The following is a 20,529-nucleotide window of genomic DNA, read 5'->3' as shown; positions in this document are numbered from 1 at the left end:
GGTGGATTGTAGCTGGGGATGGTAGTGTGGGGTGGGGAGTTGGAAAATAAGTTTTTTTTCAAGCTTTTTTTTCTGCTGATTGTTTGCTTTTGGGCTCTGTAAAGCCATTTTTGCTATAGTCCTTTAAAGGTTTCACACAGTAAAGACTCATTGATTACTTACCGATAAAGTAAGAGTTTCTAGGTGCTACTCTTGTTCCATGAGTAGATGAGGGACCTTCCTATCGCTTGTGTGCCCACCCTTTGGCTCCACACCTGCCACATCTGTACTTTTTTCTTCTTAATCTTAATCAAGAAATGTTAGGAAAATACCATGGTTAAGTGTTAAAATAAATTAAACTACAGAAAGCTCAGAGGACATTTTCTGTTTTGCCATGACGATGCATTCATCAACCGTTAGAAGCACATCGTATGCAAGCTTATATATACGCAGTTCATTTTGTAGCATGCTAAAATATTTTTAGCCAGTCTCTGTTTTACCTAAGCATAAGTGAATAAACATGGCTGTCTTCATTATGTTTAATTTTTATTCTTGCGTTTTTTTATAATTTGTTTTTGTTGACGGAAAGAATTAAATAAACTAAACTCATGAAGAAACATGTAGAAAAGTCAAAATAAACAAAAAACTAAACTTAAAAGTTCTCATATGAGGTTTTTCTCATTTATAATAATACAATAATAAGAAAAAGAAATATATATCCAGTTTGAGAATGGCTGCTCTGCATTGCATTATAGGGTATAAGTGATGTAGAATGGTCGGACACATAATGGAGAATTTTCCAAATCAGTACACCAACTAAGTAAATCTGCATGGTACAGATTTTGCAATAGTTTGCATACTTCATGCTACAATTTGCCCAAATCACTTTCTACTACACATCTGGCTGCTGTTCAAGCAGCTGTATGTGATGAATTTATAGTGAGTCCTTGCAGTGGCTGCAGGTTTGTTTAGCACAAGATGAAAGCAATTAAGTTTATTTTAAGTGGGAAAAAAAAGACTGAAGAGGGCCAACTTATGTTATATGACTGTGTAAATTCATGTTCTGATTAAGTAGGAATTTGTTGCCATATTTAGGTTACAAGCTTTGCTAAATTTAAAATTGGACCCCAGTCCAAGAAAACATCATAATTTACAAAATTACCACAAAGGGTGCTTCCCACTGCACTCCAATGTCACAGTAATTTGTATTAATATGGGTAAAATAATGCAACCCTTATGTTAAGACTGAACACAATCTGGATGAATCATTGCTCCTTTAATTCAGTTGTAATAAACAGGTTCATAACCAGGTGCAGTTCTTGCCTTTTTTCTGCCCTCTCCACCTCTCTTCCTCTCTCTTTCATCCCATCACATGACCTCGTCTTTTCCTGTCTCCCTTGCCCTCATCCCTCGCCGGCGCCCTCAGCTCCCTGACTCACAGGCTCCTTCAGGGCCACGGGGAGAAGTGGAGCGCACAGTCCAGGCCAAAGCATAAATATTAGCTCAAGGTCACGTTCACAGAGCTCACACTGGGTTACGCATAATCACGAATCCAGCTCCTGCTTATAGTCTTCTCACTTCACACATTCCCGTCATCACATTACTGCATACTGACTAAACACTTAAACATTGTATTTCTCACCACTGACACAGCTAACCTTGAAGGGTTAAAGCCTGAAGCGATGAACCAGTTCCAACACCAATTTGTGCATTATGTTATATTATTACACCACCTTACACTGTCCGGGTTACAGTTTCTAACCTACATTTTCAGGGTTATCTGCAAATGTAGTCCTACATTAACCTGAAAAATAGTGCAATTGTGTTCCAAGAAGCTCACATACAGTCAGAGATAAAAGATGGGCCTAATATCCAGGAGAAAGATGCTTTAAATTCAGACACTCGCTTTGCTGATTTGTTTGACATTATCCTGAGATGAAACACAGGCTATAAAGAGAGAAGGGAGATTGGAAGTAAAGGAGAACAAGACATGCCATTTCTTTTTTAAATTCCATCTTTAATAGACTGTGGTTACCCCTCTATTCTTCCTCCTCTTTTACCCATGTAGCCTTTTTTCCTTAAGTCATTCTGCCTATTACGTCCTCTGTGTGATCCTGCACCCACTCAGCAGTGAGACATATTAAAACATGGCCTCTACAGGGGCTAGCAGTAAAACGGTATTTAACCGCTTTCTGGATTCTTTCACTCTCTCCTGTACTCTCTCAAATTTGCCTCAGCATATGCCCTGCACATCTGCAAAGCCGATGCCTTGGATTCCCGGTTGCCTCTTTTTACAACTCCCCGCGCTTTCTTTCAGATCAGTCTTTTTCCGAATTCCGTGGCACCGTGACAGGCTGCGAGGTCAGCCTTAGAAAAGTCTCATCTTTTTCGTCCTTCCCTTCTTGCTCTTTACCTGTCACCAAAATTATTTCCTTTTTTGCCAGCTCTAAGGCATTAACCTTTCCTCACTTTCCAGCAGTTTTTTTCTTGCCTCTTCACTCTCTGTACATCCATATACCATTAACACTAATCTCTGCTGTACCATACAGGATGTCCCTCGTCTTCCTTTATGGCTCCCTGTTCTCTTTTCTTGTTTTACCCCCTTTCATCCTCATCATCCCTACTATGTCCAACATCGTAATCCGGCTCTCCTTTGCCTTGTTATCCCCTCCCTCCCCTCCTCACCCCTCCACCACCTCCCCTTCCTGCTCTATAGTCTTTCTCTAATTGCTGTCTCTCTCCTGCTGTGCTTGAACCCAGAGGCTAAATGATTTCTACAGGGAGATGGGAAGCACGAGAAAACACAGAGATGCTTGCAAAACAAGTTTTTTTCCCTTTTATTTTATTATTATTGATGAGTTTCTTGTCAGAAGGTGTGTGCATGTGTTTACAGTCAGTTTGGCCCTCCTATTGGCTCCATCACACACTCCTGTTTATTTTTGTTTGTGCAGCTTTCTTTTTCTTGTACTTTTCTAAGCTACTCTTTTATCTGAGTTGTGTTATTTTTAACTTTGAAGCAGGATTTGTAGTGTTTTTGCATCTTGTGATGGGTTTGTGTTCTGATGCACTGTGGATTTTATTCATCCTAGACATGCATGTGCGCTTTCCACAACTTTCACACGTCAGTGAAGAGCAGCGAAAGAAACCTCTTTTCATGCAGCGTTTTAATAAGTCATTTTTAAATAAGTTTAAAAATAAATTTAAAAAATAACAAAAGTTATTAATAAGATACACTGATGTACATTAGAAGCCAAATATATTAGACGTTTTACAGTAAAAAGACTAGTTTGACAACTTAAACTGATAAATTTAATGTGTGAGTAGATGTTTAATAGAATAACATCCCTGTGTAGGCATCATTTCAGTGTTGCATCATCCCACTTTACTGTCAATAGTAATGAAGAAAACTGTGTTTAAATGTTATTATTCATCATATAATTATCATGTAAAAAAAAAAAACTAATTTCCATGAAAATCCACAAGTTTTCCAAAAGTGCAAAACAAAATAAAATAAGGATGAATATTAAACCTGTTATTTGTTAATTGTTTTAACCTTTTAAAAATCTGAAATCCAAAGGAAATTATGTGTTTTAGTTACCGGCTACACTGTGTTTCAAAATATAATGACATTTTAAATCTGAAGAAAGCAGTGGGGACAGAACCATGTTTTCCATTGTGTTTCATCACCACTGCGTTTGCTTTAGATTTTTTTTTTTTTTTTTTTAAACTGAGGACATTTGTGTCCATTTTTGCTGAAAATAAGATTTCATGTTGCGCTATACTGTATATTTTCAACACAAGACAGGTCAGGACTGCAGGCAGGCCAGTCAAACACAGTGTGTGTCTGCGAAGCCTAGTTAGTTGTTAAGAATGAGGTCTGGCATTGTCCTACTGAACCAACTTCTTACCTCCCAGGAAAAGATGTCAGCTTGATAGTATCGTATGTTTTTTAAAATTTCCGGTTTGCACCTCTGCATCAATGGTACCGTCACACAAATGCAAGCCATCGATACCACTGTCTCTACCATGACAGATGCTGGCTTCTGCACCTTTCACATATAACAGTCTGGATGTTTTTTCTCATCATCAACAGCCTGAAGACTTTTTTTTATTTTTTTCCAAAAGCAGCTGAAACTGGACTCATCTGAAGACAGAGCATATTGTTTGTAAGATGATATCATTACCTAAGAACATGGTGGAGTTTCTACTTGGAGTTTATATTTGCCTTCCTCTTTGTGTGATACAGAAGCAGCACTCTGCTGAGTGAAAATGCTTTTTCAAGGTATTTCAGGGCCCATGTGACTATATTGATAATAGTGGTGTTTCCCATGCAGTGCTGTCTTAGGGCATGAAATTCACACACATTCAAAACTGGTTTCTGCCCTTGAACCTTTTTACAATAATATTGTAAACCTTGGCCTTTTAATATCTACTGAGCATATTATGTTCAGTAGATATTAAAAGGCCAAGGTGCTTCACAATTTTGTTTTGAGTAATCTTTTTTCTACTGATCTAACATTTGATGGCACTGAGTAGTGAACAAAATTCCATTCTAGCTCAGAAAGACTAAGAGATTTTAGTAGATGGTTAACAGTAATAGTGAAGTTGCTATTACAGAGAGCAAGTACACCTTACAAGTATACCAATTAAATCAGTCATAAATAGTTGTTATATTAAATCTTTTTAGTATGAACTTTGTGAGATATATGCAGTGTTTGTAAATTAGTATAAAAAAGAGATAGTAGAATCATCTGCAGCTGAATAATTATTCCTACTAATTTTCTACCACTGACGAGCAGCTAATGAGGAAAAGGCTCTGCTAGAGTAAGAGAAATATGTCCGCCAGCTCTTAACTTCCTGTGACAACCTCCTTCTCCTCCTTGCATCACACTGACGATTTCCTACAAGCATTTTTGCAATATCACATGTGCGCAACGTTGTACCCAGAAGCCTTGCACAGAGGCACAAGAGTTATCAATAACACAACTGCCGGTCAGTAACTCAGTTATTTTTATATCTTTTGAGGCCCTCAGGCTGGAGGAGTCTTTAAAGTGGATTCTGAAGGGCAGTTTCTGGCACTGAATGATGCAGCATAATGCGAAACATCCCATGCAGAATAATTGATAGAACTTATTCTGCGTCATGTGTAATTAGCCTGTACTCTTTTTGTATAGAAGTCTATATGCTCGATGTTCCTAATGTGTGTTATATATTTGTGTTAAGAACTTAATGGTAATTGTGTAATCCAGGCACATTAGACTATGAATTATGCATGCACAATATGATGGTAATGATATGCTAATGATGAAGATAGCCTGGGTCCGCTTCCTGTTGCGCTGGAGAATTAGATATGCACATTCAACAATGTGCCAGGTATGAAGCAGGATATGCAAGTCATTGCAAAGGTGAGACGGGGGCAGGACAGAAAATCCTAACCAAGAAGAAGAAACAGCTTCATACACGTCATATTTCCTCCACACATGAGGTGTTAGGGAGTTTGCATTTCAAGAGAAGAGTAAAAGGAGAAGAAAAGCTAATCAGAAAGGGGTGTTTTTTCTTTTAATCCCAGTTCTGCTGAGGCGCTTTTCTCCTCAAGAAAAATCTGTTTCTTTCACACTGCTTCTGCAATCACTTGAAACCCCATTACAGACCATGTGACAGCATCAATTAAATTCACAATTATCATGGGGTAGAGACACTCCAGCGTGGGAAAATATAGTAACACAGCAATCATGTAAGTGCGTGAGCATGTGAACATGCGCATCTATGCATTTGCATGTAAGAGAGAGATAAAGAAAGAGTGTTTGTAGAGAGCAGAAAACTGAGTCAGACAATTCCAGTGCTGAAAAATGTTTTCTTGCTCTTTTTTGGCAACTCTTATGATCCTGAACAAGTCTGTAAAAACAAAAACTTAGATCCGTGACAGTACAAAGACATTTCAAGGGCTCCTCCAGCAACAGAGGATGGGCAGCGGGTAGTTATTTGACTGCTGCTTCTTTTTTTTTTTTTTTCCTTTTGAAAGCAGGGTATTTGTTGTCTTCTTCTTATTTTCTAAAAGAGATTTTTAAATTCCCTACTTCTGAAAAACTGCTTCTAATCCCTAATTAGGTGATTTTCCACAAATTTGACCCAAAATCTATTATCAGTTTAGCAGCATTGACATCACAGATAAGGCTCTTGTCTTCAGCTTTAGAAGAGATTTATCCTGACTAAAATATCTAAAATCACAACATCAAAACCATCACACCTAGAGATATCAAACGGTTTGTGTTTCTAAGTGTGTCAAAGATCATATAGCTGACTTTGGCCCAAACATGTGTGGTGAGTCACAGGCAACAGTGTTTGCGATTGACTGAGCCTGAATTTGGACTGTGCTGGATCTGGCAGATGGAGCTGTTCTGGCCTGAATGGTACAGTCAGTTTTCTCACCCCCTCACCACAGCCCTCTCTCTCTCTCTCCATTAAAGCACAATCAGGTCCCTGATAGGGAGAAAACAAGGCAGGATGTCCACATTGATCTCTCTACCTATAGCGCCTACACCAGAGCGGAGCAGAAGATTAAAAATTCATAAGCGTATTACGGTCTATAAGAGCATTATTCGTGCAAGTGCCGTCACTGTCTAATACAGAACGGTACTAATCACACACATCTCTAACCCAGCGCATGGATACACAGTCACAATAGCGGTCTGGATGTACTCCAAGTGTCAACACTATCGCATAGGCGTATGTGTGTGCATGTGTGTGGCCTGGCGTTGTTCCCTCCTTGAGTGCCTTACAATGTGCTGGCATAAATACCTGCTTGACACAGCAGATTGGCACTAATGGCTTTACATGCAGTGCCATCTGTAAGCTGGACCGCTGGCTCTTACATCTTCTCCATCCTCACGAACAGTGCTTCATAGCATTCAGCTCAGACCTTCATCAGTCATGGTGCAATGGCAAAAGTAGCCAAATTAAATGTTGGCTAAACAGTAGGGGAGGCTGCACAGAAATCCTGTGAGCCTTTGCCCATCTGTGTACACCTGGATGATAAAACCCGAAAAACAACCCAGCCATTTTGGGATTTTTGCCCATCATGCTGAAAACCTCCAATACCAGCCTAACTTGAAGCCCTTGCACATACACAAATCAAATTCTTACTGTGTGACTTCCAACAGCCTGCAGCAGTCACACAGGGATATTACTATTCATTTGCTCAGCAAACTGGCCACACAGGCTTATAAATTAGCTCATCTACCACAGCTGGGTACAGAGACAGTTGGCGCATGCCAGGAGCTGAGAGTGTGGCCATTACAGGGCCGGGTTCCGAGACACCTTCTGTCCAGTCAACGTGACCTGCTCCACGCTGGCCGCTCTTTCAAAGGAGGAGCGAGTGTGAGACTTGGAGTGTCTCACCAGGGTGAGACATGCCCAGTCATTGATTGTAATAAATTGCAGAGCAGAGCAATAGAACCACAGCACTGTGCTGAGGAAGAACGCAGTGATAAATGCTGTCAAACCGAGTGTAAATCAGCCTGAATGAAATATCATGAGCAGAGCTGTGCAGACCAAAAGGGAGAAGAGCTGACAGGTCTGACCTACAGGGAAATGAGGGAACACTCGCACTACTCCGACTTTCTGCCTTGAGGAGAGGATCAATGATGGGAGAAAAAAAGCAAAGCTATTAATTCTACTGGATATGTCAATTCTCATTGGCAGCTGCAGATTGGTAGTGATCATGACTAGCCTCTCGGGCAGACGAGATCTGGGGCTTTTTCTGCGCCTCAGTAGAACATTGATTCATTGAAGTTTTTACGGCTACCTGGAAGGCATCACATCGCACCCCAGGAATGTAAATCAATTCCAATTGCAGCATTATAACAATGCACAAAAAAACTTGGGAGTGTGACTACTGGGTTAATTTATGCTAATCGCCTCCTACATAAGACGTGTAACTGAGCCGAGGACCTGAGGTTTAAAAAAGCCATGTAAGAAACTTGTAACAGTGTCTTAAACTGTCATAAAATATTCATGAAATAGTGCACAGCCTTTGTACAGTAAATGACAAATGGAGTTTCTTTTTTCCTTACCCGTCCGATGAGCACAGGTTCAGGTCCGGCATATTCTTCAATGACAAAGAACTGGTTCCAGATCCAGCTCCTCCTGCTGCGAGAGCGTGATCCTTTCCTTTCCATACGGTCGCGTGCCCCGTCGTCCGCCTCTGCCTCTTCAAACACAAGGCCCTTTCCATTCTCTGGATCGACAGCTTGCATCTCAGCGTCCTTTCCACTGTGACTCCATTCGAGAGCGGGGTGAAGCCTCAGGACATGACTGCTGTTGACAAGTTTGTTGTCTTCATCTGCAGGGTACTGAGCTGTGCTGAGTTCTGTTTGAGCAGTGTGAGCTGACTCTGTTAATAGGTCTCTATGGGAATCTGCTGCTCTGTTCCCCAGTCTCACTCCCAGGGGCTGCATTGTCAGCACAGATGGAGGGGAATCATTCGCTTCTGGCAGAACATGTACTGGGAGATGTTTCGTCACTGTAAATGGTGGTTCTGTTTGGCCGATCATCACTTCTTGCTCGGGGCTGAGGCTGACCTCGCTGCGAGGTGTTGACAGAAAGCGGACAAGGTGTTTGCTCCTGTTATCTCTGCTATCTAAACCCTCTGCTCCCAAGTTGACCTGCCCTTTACTTAAAGCTGGCTTGACATCACTTATCGGACTAATGCGAGCATCGGCGCCCGGGTCTCGATTAAGATCCGGACTGGTGACTGGGCTTGCAAAAGGAAATGCAGTCTGATTATCAAATCCAACATGAGGCTGAGTGACAGCTATATCTTGTCTCAGAGCTTTCTGAGCCTCTAAGTGCCCATGATTAACGTCAATCAAATCTCTCTTCCTACTCCGACTGCCCTTGCTTGGAAAGCTAAGGCTAGGAACACTCTGCATTTGGGAATTGACAATTCTGACGAGGTTCTCTTTTGACAGCAGCTTAAGTACGCCATAACTACCAGTGAGGTTCAGCTTTCTGTTTGAGTCTATGCTAAACCCCTTAACGGGCACACCTGTAGTACGAACGTTCAAATCAGGTCTGCTCCTGGATCTAGAGCCTGATTTAAACCTGGTTTTATTGGAGTGTAAATCTGGCTTGTGATGGATTGTGAATGTTTTTTCTGGTCTTCCTGTTTTGGAAGTCTCAACACTCTTTGTGTTGTTTTTAACTTTCTTTAAATCCTGGTTTAATGCCTTGTTGCTGGCTAATATGTACGGAGTCCCGTCTTTTTTATTGACAGAGTCCACTTCACGCTTGGGCTTGAAAGATTGTTTGTCCTTGTTAGCTGATGGAGGATGATTCTGCAGGATTTTGGAGTAAGTTAAAGATCCAGAGTCCTGTTCGTGACTAATCAGGTTTCTCAGAGTCACCATGGGCATTGCATTCAAATCCACGTTTGCATCCCATTGGTCCGTAGATCTGCCTTCTCCTAGCTTCATCATGTGCGATCCGCCCACTCCTCTCCTGCGAAGAATGTTACTGGCTGAGACCACTCCCACAAACCTCTCCAACAAACACAGGAAAACCAATAGGAGCAGATTTCTTGCAATCATCTTGTCTTGTGGCGAGATGTCCTAATTTGAGCAAGGTTTGTAGTAAGACAGGGCTTGTTTTCCGGCTGTCTTCATTCTCTCCTGCGTTTTCCCTCTCTTCACGCCCCTCCTCTCACTCTCCCATTCTGTGTCCTTCACACTGGGGTAGAGGGCAGGTGTCAATCACTCCTTTTCTCCTGTTTTTTTTTTTTTTTTTTGCTTGTTTTGTTTTTTGTTTTTTTCTTATGCTGTCCAATAAATATCTCCCTCTATCTCACAAAGCCTCCCTCGGCAGGTTTTATTTCCCACTCCTCTTGCGAAGTGTCTCATTCAGTTTCCCGTGGAGAGTTGAACACCCTGAGAGAAAAGATAAAGATAATTAAGCCAAAACTTTAATCATTGTACTGCGTTAATTAAATCAGAGCAGTATACACATGTAGGAGAATTCATAGACAAGTGGGACACACCTTTTAACATGGCAGAAATCACATTTTTTTTAAGGCACAAATGTCCTTTTAGGCCCTGAAAATCTCTTCCATTCATGCCCTCATAATGACACAAATGTTTCTTCTTCACATCTCTAAGATAGACAGGGACAGAGTTATCACCATGCTATTGTACATGGCGGAGATAGGCTAACACTTATAAGAAAACGCTTTAAGCATTTATTAATGGGAACAACTGTGAAAGATTTCTGACAGCAGTGGAAAAAAAAAAGGGGGGGGGGGGGTTAGCTGGATAATGAAACTATCTTCATATCACTCTGATGTGTGATTAATTAGCTGCATTGATACTTTCCTTTGATCATGATGGCTTTAATGTCAATTCAGATGCAAGCTGTAGATGCAGCTACTTTGTTTCAACCAGGCCTCAAGCAATCTAAAAGGTTCCTGGACTCTCGTGCATCTTACTCACACTTTCAGCACGTCTGCCATGCACTCAGGCCATAACTGGAATTCCTACATCAAATGAAAATGTCAGATATCAATCAGTGTGCTTGTTTAAAGATAAGAGCAGACACCCTTCAGTGGTGTTTCAGTAGCACCAGCCTATGCATCTGACAATTCAAAAAAGTGACTATTTGCCAGTTTGCATTAACATAATGACCTTTTGATTGCTGCTGTGTGTGACAGCAAGAGTCTTCCATGATGCAGATGGAGCCACAAGATAAATTCAGTAGGATGTAAAACACAAATATAATCCATCTGAAGCATGACTTATGACTCACTACATGTGTGTAGTGGTGTATTTCTCCATAGATAGAGTCAGCCCTCAAACTGTATTTTGGGCTGCAGCTTTTGATGGTGTGTGTGTGTGTGTGTGTGTGTGTGTGTGTGTGTGTGTGTGTGTGTGTGTGTGTGTGTGTGTGTGTGTGTGTGTGTGTGTGTGTGTGTGTGTGTGTGTGTATGTGGACACAAGCCAATAAAGATTTTAAGCAGAAACAGTTAAAGAGACAGTTACTACAGCCAAGACATAAAATGCTCCATTTATACAAGTGCAATTAAATGTCAATTATTCCTGTTATTGTAACCCAAGGGTTCAAGAAAACACAACTGCTTTGCCTTAAAGCATAAGTAAAACTATCAACACATTCATATTTAAGTATACTGTAGACACTTTTAGTAAATATACTGTATGCACTTGCCAGTTTGACCAGTTTGATATTGTATATTGTTTTTGATTATACAACATAATGTTAATGCCAGAAATACAAAAACAAACTGTGTGACATGCTTTATATGCTGACAGAATACATTTTATGTTTGTAGGCAAGATATAGCGCAAACCTTTTCAGGGCTTAGTTATAATAACCAAGTTAGTACAGTCTGACTTAATCATAGTTACAGACCATACTTTTGGATATCGAAATTTTGCTAATAACTAAATTAATGGAAATAATTCAACACATTTGTCTTACAGCCATGTAATGTAAAAATGTCTTTACAGGTTATATCTTCTTGTTGTTCAAACTGAAACACATTGACTATGAAACTGAATATAAAGTTTGCATAGTTTGTGAAATTATGGATGCTGTTTGTGATGTTGTGGATTATGTAAAGCCAGTTTCATTTTGTCTGGAGCAGCGTAGTGTGCTTTGTCTGGGTGTATGACACTTGCTCCAACAGACACTGTCAGCACGTTCACTGGGGCATGACTGAAGTTGGGAGCTCCCTCCTAGAATACTTTTCATCCATTTCCCCCTCTCATCTTGTCCTTGGCGTCCTCTCTTTCAGTCGCTCTTTCTCTATGCAACCTCTTGCAATGAGCAATAAAAAAAAGAGAGAAAAAAAACACCCCTCCCCCATTCCTGTGTTTCTTTTCCAACCTCTCCCACTCACCACCTGTCTCATCTTTAGCCCATCTATCTTTACAAATCTCCCTCTATTCCCTCTTATAACTGGGTATTGTTTTAGCATCCTGTCCTCTCTGCTTCTCGATTCCATCCTCTTCCCATCTGTGTCAATCACCGGCCTGTCACAGCGTCCTGCGCCCTCTGTGCACTCAGACTTCAATCAATCAGCCAATCCCCATCCTCGGCCTTGCAACATTGGAAGTGACAGGTGTCTGGTCTGCTACCATCTTGACGACAGGCGACAGCACTATAATTGTCCATATAAATCTAGTCATCAAGTAATAAAATGTAGGAAACAGGATGCATCCACTAGTTTATACAAGACATGCTGCTAAACTCTGTGGAGATTTTTACAGAATAAGTTAAATGTATATAAACATGACTGAAGCTGTTATGGAGGATGTGAGACTGGGATTGGCTGAGTGTTATCTCAAATGTACAGCACGAGGAGCCGATCAGGGTGAATTCAATGACAGAGCTCCTCTCTCTCTCGCTCTCTCTCTTTCCTCTCTCCTTCTCTTTCTCTCCCAGAGGAACTTATCAGCTGGGAGTTTGATGGCCAAGCAATCATTGCCACAGGCACCTTGTTAACAAGCCTGGGGCAGGTGGTCGGTTGCAGGTTAGAATATCAACACGCCACTGTTGCCTGCTGAGCGCAATTTTATAACGTTTCTGAGTGGGAGGTTGTGTCAATGTGAGACTTTCTTTGAAGCGTCAAAGTTGAAATAAAACCTGCTTTTTGTTCTTTGATTCTTTTCTATTTTTGCAGGAAGAGAGGATTTTTCATGAAGAACACAGACAAGATGCCTCTGTGATGTTCTGATATGTGCCACAATGGGCTTAGCACCTTTGGGGAGAGCTGCTGTTATGCCATTATCGTGGGTACATCGGCCTGCACAGAGTAAGTGAGGATAATTGGTAACTACAGTACGAAGCAGAGGGGAGCTCATTTTTTCTCATTAGACTTTTATAATGGGATGTGGCATAACTGTTGTTTTCATCCTTGTGGAACTGATAAGGATCAAGGCAGGGACTCCAGCCCGAGCCTTTACGTAGAGTTTAGTGACTTCAAGAAGAGTAAAGATGGTTGAATTATAGTATTTTCTTAAAGTTTCTAGTTGTTTTGAAATTTCTGTGCAAGGTCTTTAAACCTGCAGCATGCTTCTCAGTGAATTGATTAATTAGGGCAATAAATAAGTTAATTATTTTCCCCTTACTGGTACTATCCCTTCTAAAACTCATCAACTTAGATCTTTTGCTTCATTAGTATTGGAGGCAGATCCTCATCATCGATCCAGAGCTGTCACCAACTTAACGAGATGAGAAAATTTTAATCACGATTCACGTCTTTGCTCCCCGTCTGTCCTCTTTTCTCCTGGATAGTCCTTCCATTGATCAGGCAAACACTGCAACAAACACAGCAGCAGCATGTGCTTTGGCAAGCAAACACTGTGTGTGACTTCGAGCGTTGTTGACAAAGGACATGTATTTATTTACCTTTGCACACACGAAAAAAAATACCTGGACACCATGGCCTCATTCATCAAACAAAAAAAAAAAGGCAGAAAAAGAAAAAAAAAGGTGACCACAAATGCCTTTCAAATATGCATAGGTATAAAAATATAAAGGAAGCTCAGGGGACTGCCTCTCTGGATGGTATAAAGTCAAAGAGAAGAAAGAGAGTGCTTTCTCGCGCCAGGATGAAGAAGAAAGAGCAGAGACCCCCCATAAGAATTATGCATGGAAGCACAAAGGAAAGTTACGGACAAGAAGCAAAAAAAAAAAAAAAAAAAGGGGGAGTAAAGCAGCTCTGTGTGCAAGGAAAGGATGGAAGGTGCACATGGGCAGCTGTGGTAGCAGTAGGTTAGCAGAGGATGGGGGACCCTTTGTGTGACCAACCAGGGAGTTTAAAGTGTAAAACCCCTTGAACCTCTAAAGATAAAAGCAGATCTACCAGCAGGTGAGGAAGTGAGAAGCAGTGGGAGCTTTCATCCATTAATGTATGAATACCTTCTTCACCTGTGTCCCCAGCCTTGTCTCCATACCCGCCTCACTGATTCGCTGACAGCAGGTGCTAACCTCTCATGGGAAAGAATAAAGAGCCAGCCTTTAGACATAAGATAATTGTCCAGAGAGTGGAGTCTGGCAGAGGACAATGGGGAAACAAGCACATGCTAACAGTGTATGAAACTGATATGAATTTACAGTTTTGCATGGTAAGGACTCTGAAATTCAGTCCGCTTAAAGGTTTGCCTGCTGGTGAGATTAAGACTAAAAGTACTCAGTGTAGACCTACAGGGGGCTTTGGAATTGCTTGGCTTTCAATTATATCAGTGGGGCTAAAAGAAAATGGTAAGAGTCACAGCTGGTAGGACATGAAGCAAAATAGGTGCAACATAAAATACAGAATGTGCAGTAAAAAGTAACAAACCAGGAACAACAGAGGGTTTGATCTTGTTAAATGTGCAGCAGCTGCACCACATAAATGCATCCATTTGTCCACTCAAAAGTTCAAAATTCACCAATCTTGTGACCACAGTGCTCCTGTGTCTTACTTCGACCATCAGACAAGACAAAAAGAATATTTTATACCTTCTTACTCAGGAGAAATCTAATTCCTCAGAGGTTTTTAAGATGATCTGAGGCTAAATCAAATTCAGCCTTTGCAAATAAAGAGGCAAACTGTGAGACCGTGTTTGTATTGCTTCTAAAATACTATACTTGTGTAAAAAGTACATATCTCAGTTATTGAAAAAATATGTTTAAATATGTAAATTGCTGCCAGAAAACAGAAAAAAGGTTTCTATTTCAATTTTGTGCTGAAAAATGAGTGGTTTATAATTTTTCAGTGTTAAACTCAACAACCTTAATCAGTTAAAAGGTTGCTATACTGCACAGTATGTGCAGCTTATAGGGTTAAATTGTCTAAAAAGTGGCATCCTTCCGTTCCATTATTATATAACACAACATATGTGTCATTATTTATGCGACAAAAACTAAATCAAAATGAAAGAGAAAATGTGAAAAACTAAGTCTATCCTAACTGCTTCTGTAAGGATTATTTGAGCATTTGAGCTGCTGATCATGATTGATTAACTGATCAATGGCAAATGCTGAGAACCTCTATAAATAAGTTCTACCTGTTTGCAAGCATGTTAACACATTAACAGGGAGGAAAGTGTATCAGAAATTATCTCTGAGAAACAAATGTTATTGCCCATCAATATGGAAATAGTTGTAAGACCATTCTACAGTCAGAATGTTAACAAGAGGATAATATGAAACCAATCACCAATACTGAGGAGTGGATATTCCAGCAGGTTTACCCCAAAGAGACACATCTAAGACTCTACAGGCCTCAAAAAAACTAAACACAGCACATCTGTATAAACACATCATACCAGCTGTCAAGCAGGGAGGTGGAGTGGTGGTAATTAGGGCTTGTTTGGCAGCAACAGGACCTGGACAACTTGCAGTTATTGAGTAGACCATGAATTCTTCTGCATAAACAAAGTCAAATATGAAGACATCTATTCAACAGCTAAAGGTTGACCGAAATTGAGTCGTGCACCAGGAATATGATTCTAACACTGCAACAAAAGTGAAACAAAATAGCTCAAGAAGAAAGAAGGCAAGGGCTGTGTCCGAATGTCCACCTTACTCCCTAACCCCTCGTTCACTACATAGGGCTGCACTACATAGCACACTACATAGTGACTTGTTCTCTTGGAGATTCGGACATGAAGCTGCCTATTTTTTCGTCGCCGCAAACCACGTGACTACTGCCATCAGCACGGCAACCACAACCCGCGTCAAGATGTCATTCCAAAGCCAATCCAGTTATGTGTAAATATTTTTATTTTTATTCCTTATGTTGTATTTTATTCTTTGTTTGTTTGCTTATAGGTAATTTCGCGCAGCTCAATTTTTTCGCCTCCTTGTGCCATGTTGAGCTTCTACCCGCAATGCATTGTGGTCTATATTGACCCGTCTAGTGACCATCGATGCTCACTACTTTTCAAGATGCATTGTGGGTAATTTTGAGTGCTCTACTTTTTTCTCTCTGGACATTCGGACACTTCGACAAAATGGCGTGACCGCTATATAGGGCACTATGTAGGGAGTAGGGTGCACATTCGGACACAGCCAAGGTGTTTCAAAATCCAGACCTCAGTTTGATTCAAATGCTGTGGTGGGACATTTACAAATGTCTGCAAACCCCAATGAACTGAGGCAATATTGTAAGGAAGAGTGGGCCAAAATATGTCCACAATGATGTGAGAGACAGATAACATCATAAGGAAAATTATTTCTTCTAATTATTACTGCTAAAGACATTTCTACAAGCCACTGAATAATTTAGAAGAGCTGCTTTAGCAATTAGGCTTAGTTTTTCTTAAATTAATAATGACAAGGTGTATTAAGCCCCATCTGAGCTTGTATTTACCTAATTTTATGACCCAGTAAAGTCCAGCTGATATATCGATTATACATGTGACCTTAGCAATGAAAGATGGTGTATTTTTTTTTATCACGTGACTGTAAATTCAAACCAAGGTTCAAGCACAACAACCAAGCAAGTTACTTGGAAATTTAGTTAAATACCCCAGGAGGAAGTTTGTGCATGCAGGCATTCTGCCTGTACACAAGCACAGGAAAAAACGCACCTGTAAAATGATCCATCAGGTTCTATGTTAGAGAAAACAAAGAAGAGTAACTGTAAAGAATCCTGCAGAGCCTTTTCCAGCATGTCTACAAAGTCAGCAACTTTCAGAGGAGCGAATTTAAGAGTTACTACACACCTAATAATCACTGTGGGTACGTTAAATACTTCATATATGAACTAGTTTGTGTGCTGCAAGCAGTTTTAACTCAGATAAATACTTAAATTGTAACCCGTTTAAACTGGTTCAGCTGCATCTGTTGTCTACTGTATACAGCAAATGCAAGCACCGCCGCTGCTGCTTTATCTTGGACAGAAAATAAACGGTGAGAGGTGCCATAAAGATAAAATAAATCATGAGAAGAGACAGTCCCAAGAATCACAGTGCCAGGAGACGTGCCAGTAGGTCACGACAGGGACAACATTTGTGGCCCATATTTTACTGCCTTGGCAAGAGTTCAAGTTGTTCTCGACCTGATTTGTCTGGTCATAAGGTAAATTGCTGGCTAAGAGTGTGAAGATATACCAACAGTGACGGCACTGACCCACTAAAGGCCTCAAAATCTGCTTACAGTTCAGGCCTTTTAAAGCTATTAATTATGTATAAGTGGCACAGTGTGTTGCATGGCTGGTAAAAAAGCAGGAATTCATACCAACTGCAGAGTCTCTCCCTGATAACCTCTTCAGGGTGAATGATCATGATTCTGTCTGCATCGTATAGCAACGGCAAATTATTATTGTGCCACTGAACTTTAACAGCATCTGACATCTCCCCACCTTTAGGCCTCTCCGCTGTTTCTCCACCAATAAGTTGAAGGAGCTGATCAGCTTCAATGATCTTCATGCACAAAGGTCAGGGAATGTTTTTTGTATCAGGCAGCTCATCTCCATTGAGCCAGTTCCTCTCTAGGTAGGTGCTCAGCCTGCGTTTTCTGAATTGTGAGTCATCAGCTGCCAAAGCAGTTACTGAAATTACACCTGATGCCCATCAAGCCTGTCTCTCTACCTTTTCCACCTGATTGCATGTGCAACATCAAAAAGCTATCTGATCTTTTCAACACACAGACTGACATTTCAGAAGAAGTCCTCAGGATTTGCAGACAGACCTTGTCTCTCTAAAGCGTGTATGTGTGTGTGTGTGTGTGTGTGTGTGTGTGTGTGTGTGTGTGTGTGTGTGTGTGTGTTGGGGTGTGAGTGTGAGAATAGCATGTGTACATGCTTATCAAAGCATGAGAATAAAAAGGCAGATTATGTCATACAAGTGAAACAGAGTTATTAGAGTATTACCACAGAGCATCACTGGTAAGCTTGATAGAGTTGGTCCTTATTAGTAAGTGAGGGGTTTTATTTCACGGCAAACGTCTTTTGTCTGAGGTAAAACTCACAATGTCGTCTCCTCTTTTTGTTGTTTACCTTTCAAGGGTGTTCCTCTCTAGAGACACCCAGGCTGTTGAAGAGGACATGGTGAGATGGGAGAGGGTCATTTCGGAGATTAATAAACACAACACGTCCAAGGTTGCTGGTGATAATATGTGATGCACCGGGAAGGAGATGGCACATTTTAAAACAGCATCAAGGCGACTAGCTAATAAGCAGAATGAGTGATGACACTATATTCCGCCTTAATCGGCCAGAATCTCTTTTCAGTATACATTCAAAGATTTTTTTTCCATGTTTATCTGCCACCGCGGCAGGGTCCAACTGAAAAGAGGAAGGGCTGAGCAGATTTGCCGTTAATGGCTCTCTGATACAATCAATATGTCACTGCTGTGAGCCAATAACTTTCTCTGAATGTATTCTCCAGCTTTCCAAGGTATTGTAGCATCATGAGGATTAAAGGGAGTTTGTTAAGTTTGTGTCACCTGATGGACAATCCAGAATTTAAAACTGTGTTTGGTAAATTGTTGCCTTTCTGTCATATTTGTCCCTGAAAATGTCTACATCTGAAAAGAGGCCACACTTTCATTACATAAATGCTTTGTGCTGCTAATAATGTCATGAGTTTATGAGGTATTTAGTTATAAGTCATAAGTTTTTCCAATGAAAAATCTAACTGATGAATGCAACAAAAATTCAAAAGATAGCTAATGCTGGGCTTACACAAAACAATTTTCACAGTTGCAGACTAAAAACTGAAAGTCTTTAGTAAATCTAAATAAAATAATAAAAACGGACGAAAAAAAAGGCAAACAAGAACTTGTGATGAAATGTTGTAAGTGAACCATCCAGAAAGAGGAGCAGATGGTGGAGCAGTGGGCAGATCATCACTATTCAATATCAGTTGCCTACAAAAATAAAATGCTAAAAGAATCTAGTTGCAGTCTTGTAAACAGTGACCATGCAGGATTCACAGTCTTTGTAAAATCTCAGTCTAAGACTAGGCACTTGTCGTTAGATGTGAGCAGGTGTGAGCGGATAGTTTTCTAGAGTCTTTTCCAAATCTGCTGAAAGTCTTCTGATGTAAGCCCAGCATAAAGGATAAATTATTCAGACCAGAGTCCACAGGAAAATTCCCACTCACCAACCAGTACCTCCTCTCCTATTCCCACCACTAGGCCTTTAACAAGCTGAGAAACATCAGAACTTTTCAGTACTGGGCAGATCACATCTGCACCCATACAGAAGTCCGGGAGAAAGAAAAGACACACCTGAAGGTGCCCATGAGAATTGCTACCTGGTCTCGAACTTTGTTAAAACTGCAACAAAACCCAAGCACATCACAGACACTGGGAGAAAGGATGAGAAGAAACGGGAAATGGAATGTGTTGGAATCCCTTAAATGATTGGAATATCTACGAAACTCAGGAGCATTTTTAAAAAATTACTAAATACCCATGTTTTTCACACAATGCCACACTATCATACAGAAACTGGTCCATGCTAAGGCCTGACTCTACATTTAAAAGCAACCTTGTGTATGCAGTTCAGTGCACTGAGCTCTACATTGGGGAAACCAAACAACCTCTCAACACAAGAGAGCCAACTCATCAGGTCAGGACTCAGCTGTATTCCTGCTTTTTAATCATGAAGGACGCACTTTTGAGGACAGCGATGAAATGTCTGAACAGAGAAGAGATTTGAGTGGAGAGTGGAAGAGGCCATCTATGTCAAAGTAGAAAAATCTTCACGTAATACAGGAGATGTCACCTTCTCACCTACATTAGCAGCCTTCCATGTATCCCAATAAGACTGATGACACCAACTCACACTTGGTCTCACCTGAAACTATGGACAATGGTCACTCTAACGAGATCACAGGTGAGTCACAACTCTCAACACTGTTTCAGACTGTAAAACATTGGCAGTTTCACAGACTATTTCAGTGAAATACCCCATCTCATTCTTATGAGAGCAAAATGTATTTAGGAAACTAAACCATGTACAGCTAACTTGACTTAACTTACGTTAGAGCAATTACTTAAGTTTAAATGGTCATTTTACCATTACTCTTGCACATATTTCAGTCTGCCCCTCAACAACAAACTTACTTTTCAACTAATTGACAGAAAGAACAACCTATGAGACAATAGATTAAAGGCAATTTTCTCACTAGACTGATTTTAAGGTCACAGATTAATGGCCCAGATCTGAAGCAAATCAGTGTTCAACTCACAGCAATGTACGAGCATATTGAAGATGTGATTTGTAAGGCTTGGAAGCACGTTCTAGAGTCTAATCAATTATCCAACATGCTTGATATTTTCAGAATTATTCAGTGAAATGTCAACAAGGAGCTGCAGCCAATGAGAGTTCAAGAGAAGGGATAAGGAGAAAATCAGGGGCAAACCTAACATATGAAAGAGTACAAAATGACAATGACATGGATAAAAAATACTAGTTCCGCTGTGCAATATTATGAATACAAGAGAGAAAAAGTAAGACAAACTGTCCATTTTCTCCCACAATTAGGTGAGCAAAGTAGTGCACAGCAGGCAGGACATGATAATAATAGATTAGATTTATATAGC

General features: G+C 40.5%; 1 protein-coding gene across 1 annotated transcript in view; it reads right to left on the bottom strand.

Moving 5' to 3' along the window:
- LOC121644217 overlaps positions 1-20,529 on the bottom strand; it is a 192,370-nt gene that overhangs the window by 115,796 nt on the left and 56,045 nt on the right. Inside the window, exon 2 of the mRNA XM_041992020.1 lies at positions 8,052-9,902. Within this exon, the coding sequence (XP_041847954.1) occupies positions 8,052-9,566 (1,515 nt within the window). The 5' untranslated portion in view covers positions 9,567-9,902. The remainder of the gene's footprint in view (positions 1-8,051; positions 9,903-20,529) is intronic.

This window comes from Melanotaenia boesemani, chromosome 8, assembly GCF_017639745.1.
Source record: "Melanotaenia boesemani isolate fMelBoe1 chromosome 8, fMelBoe1.pri, whole genome shotgun sequence".
NCBI lineage: Eukaryota > Metazoa > Chordata > Actinopteri > Atheriniformes > Melanotaeniidae > Melanotaenia > Melanotaenia boesemani.
Note: the sequence above shows the minus strand (reverse complement) of the source record. Positions and strands in the feature narration are given on the sequence as shown.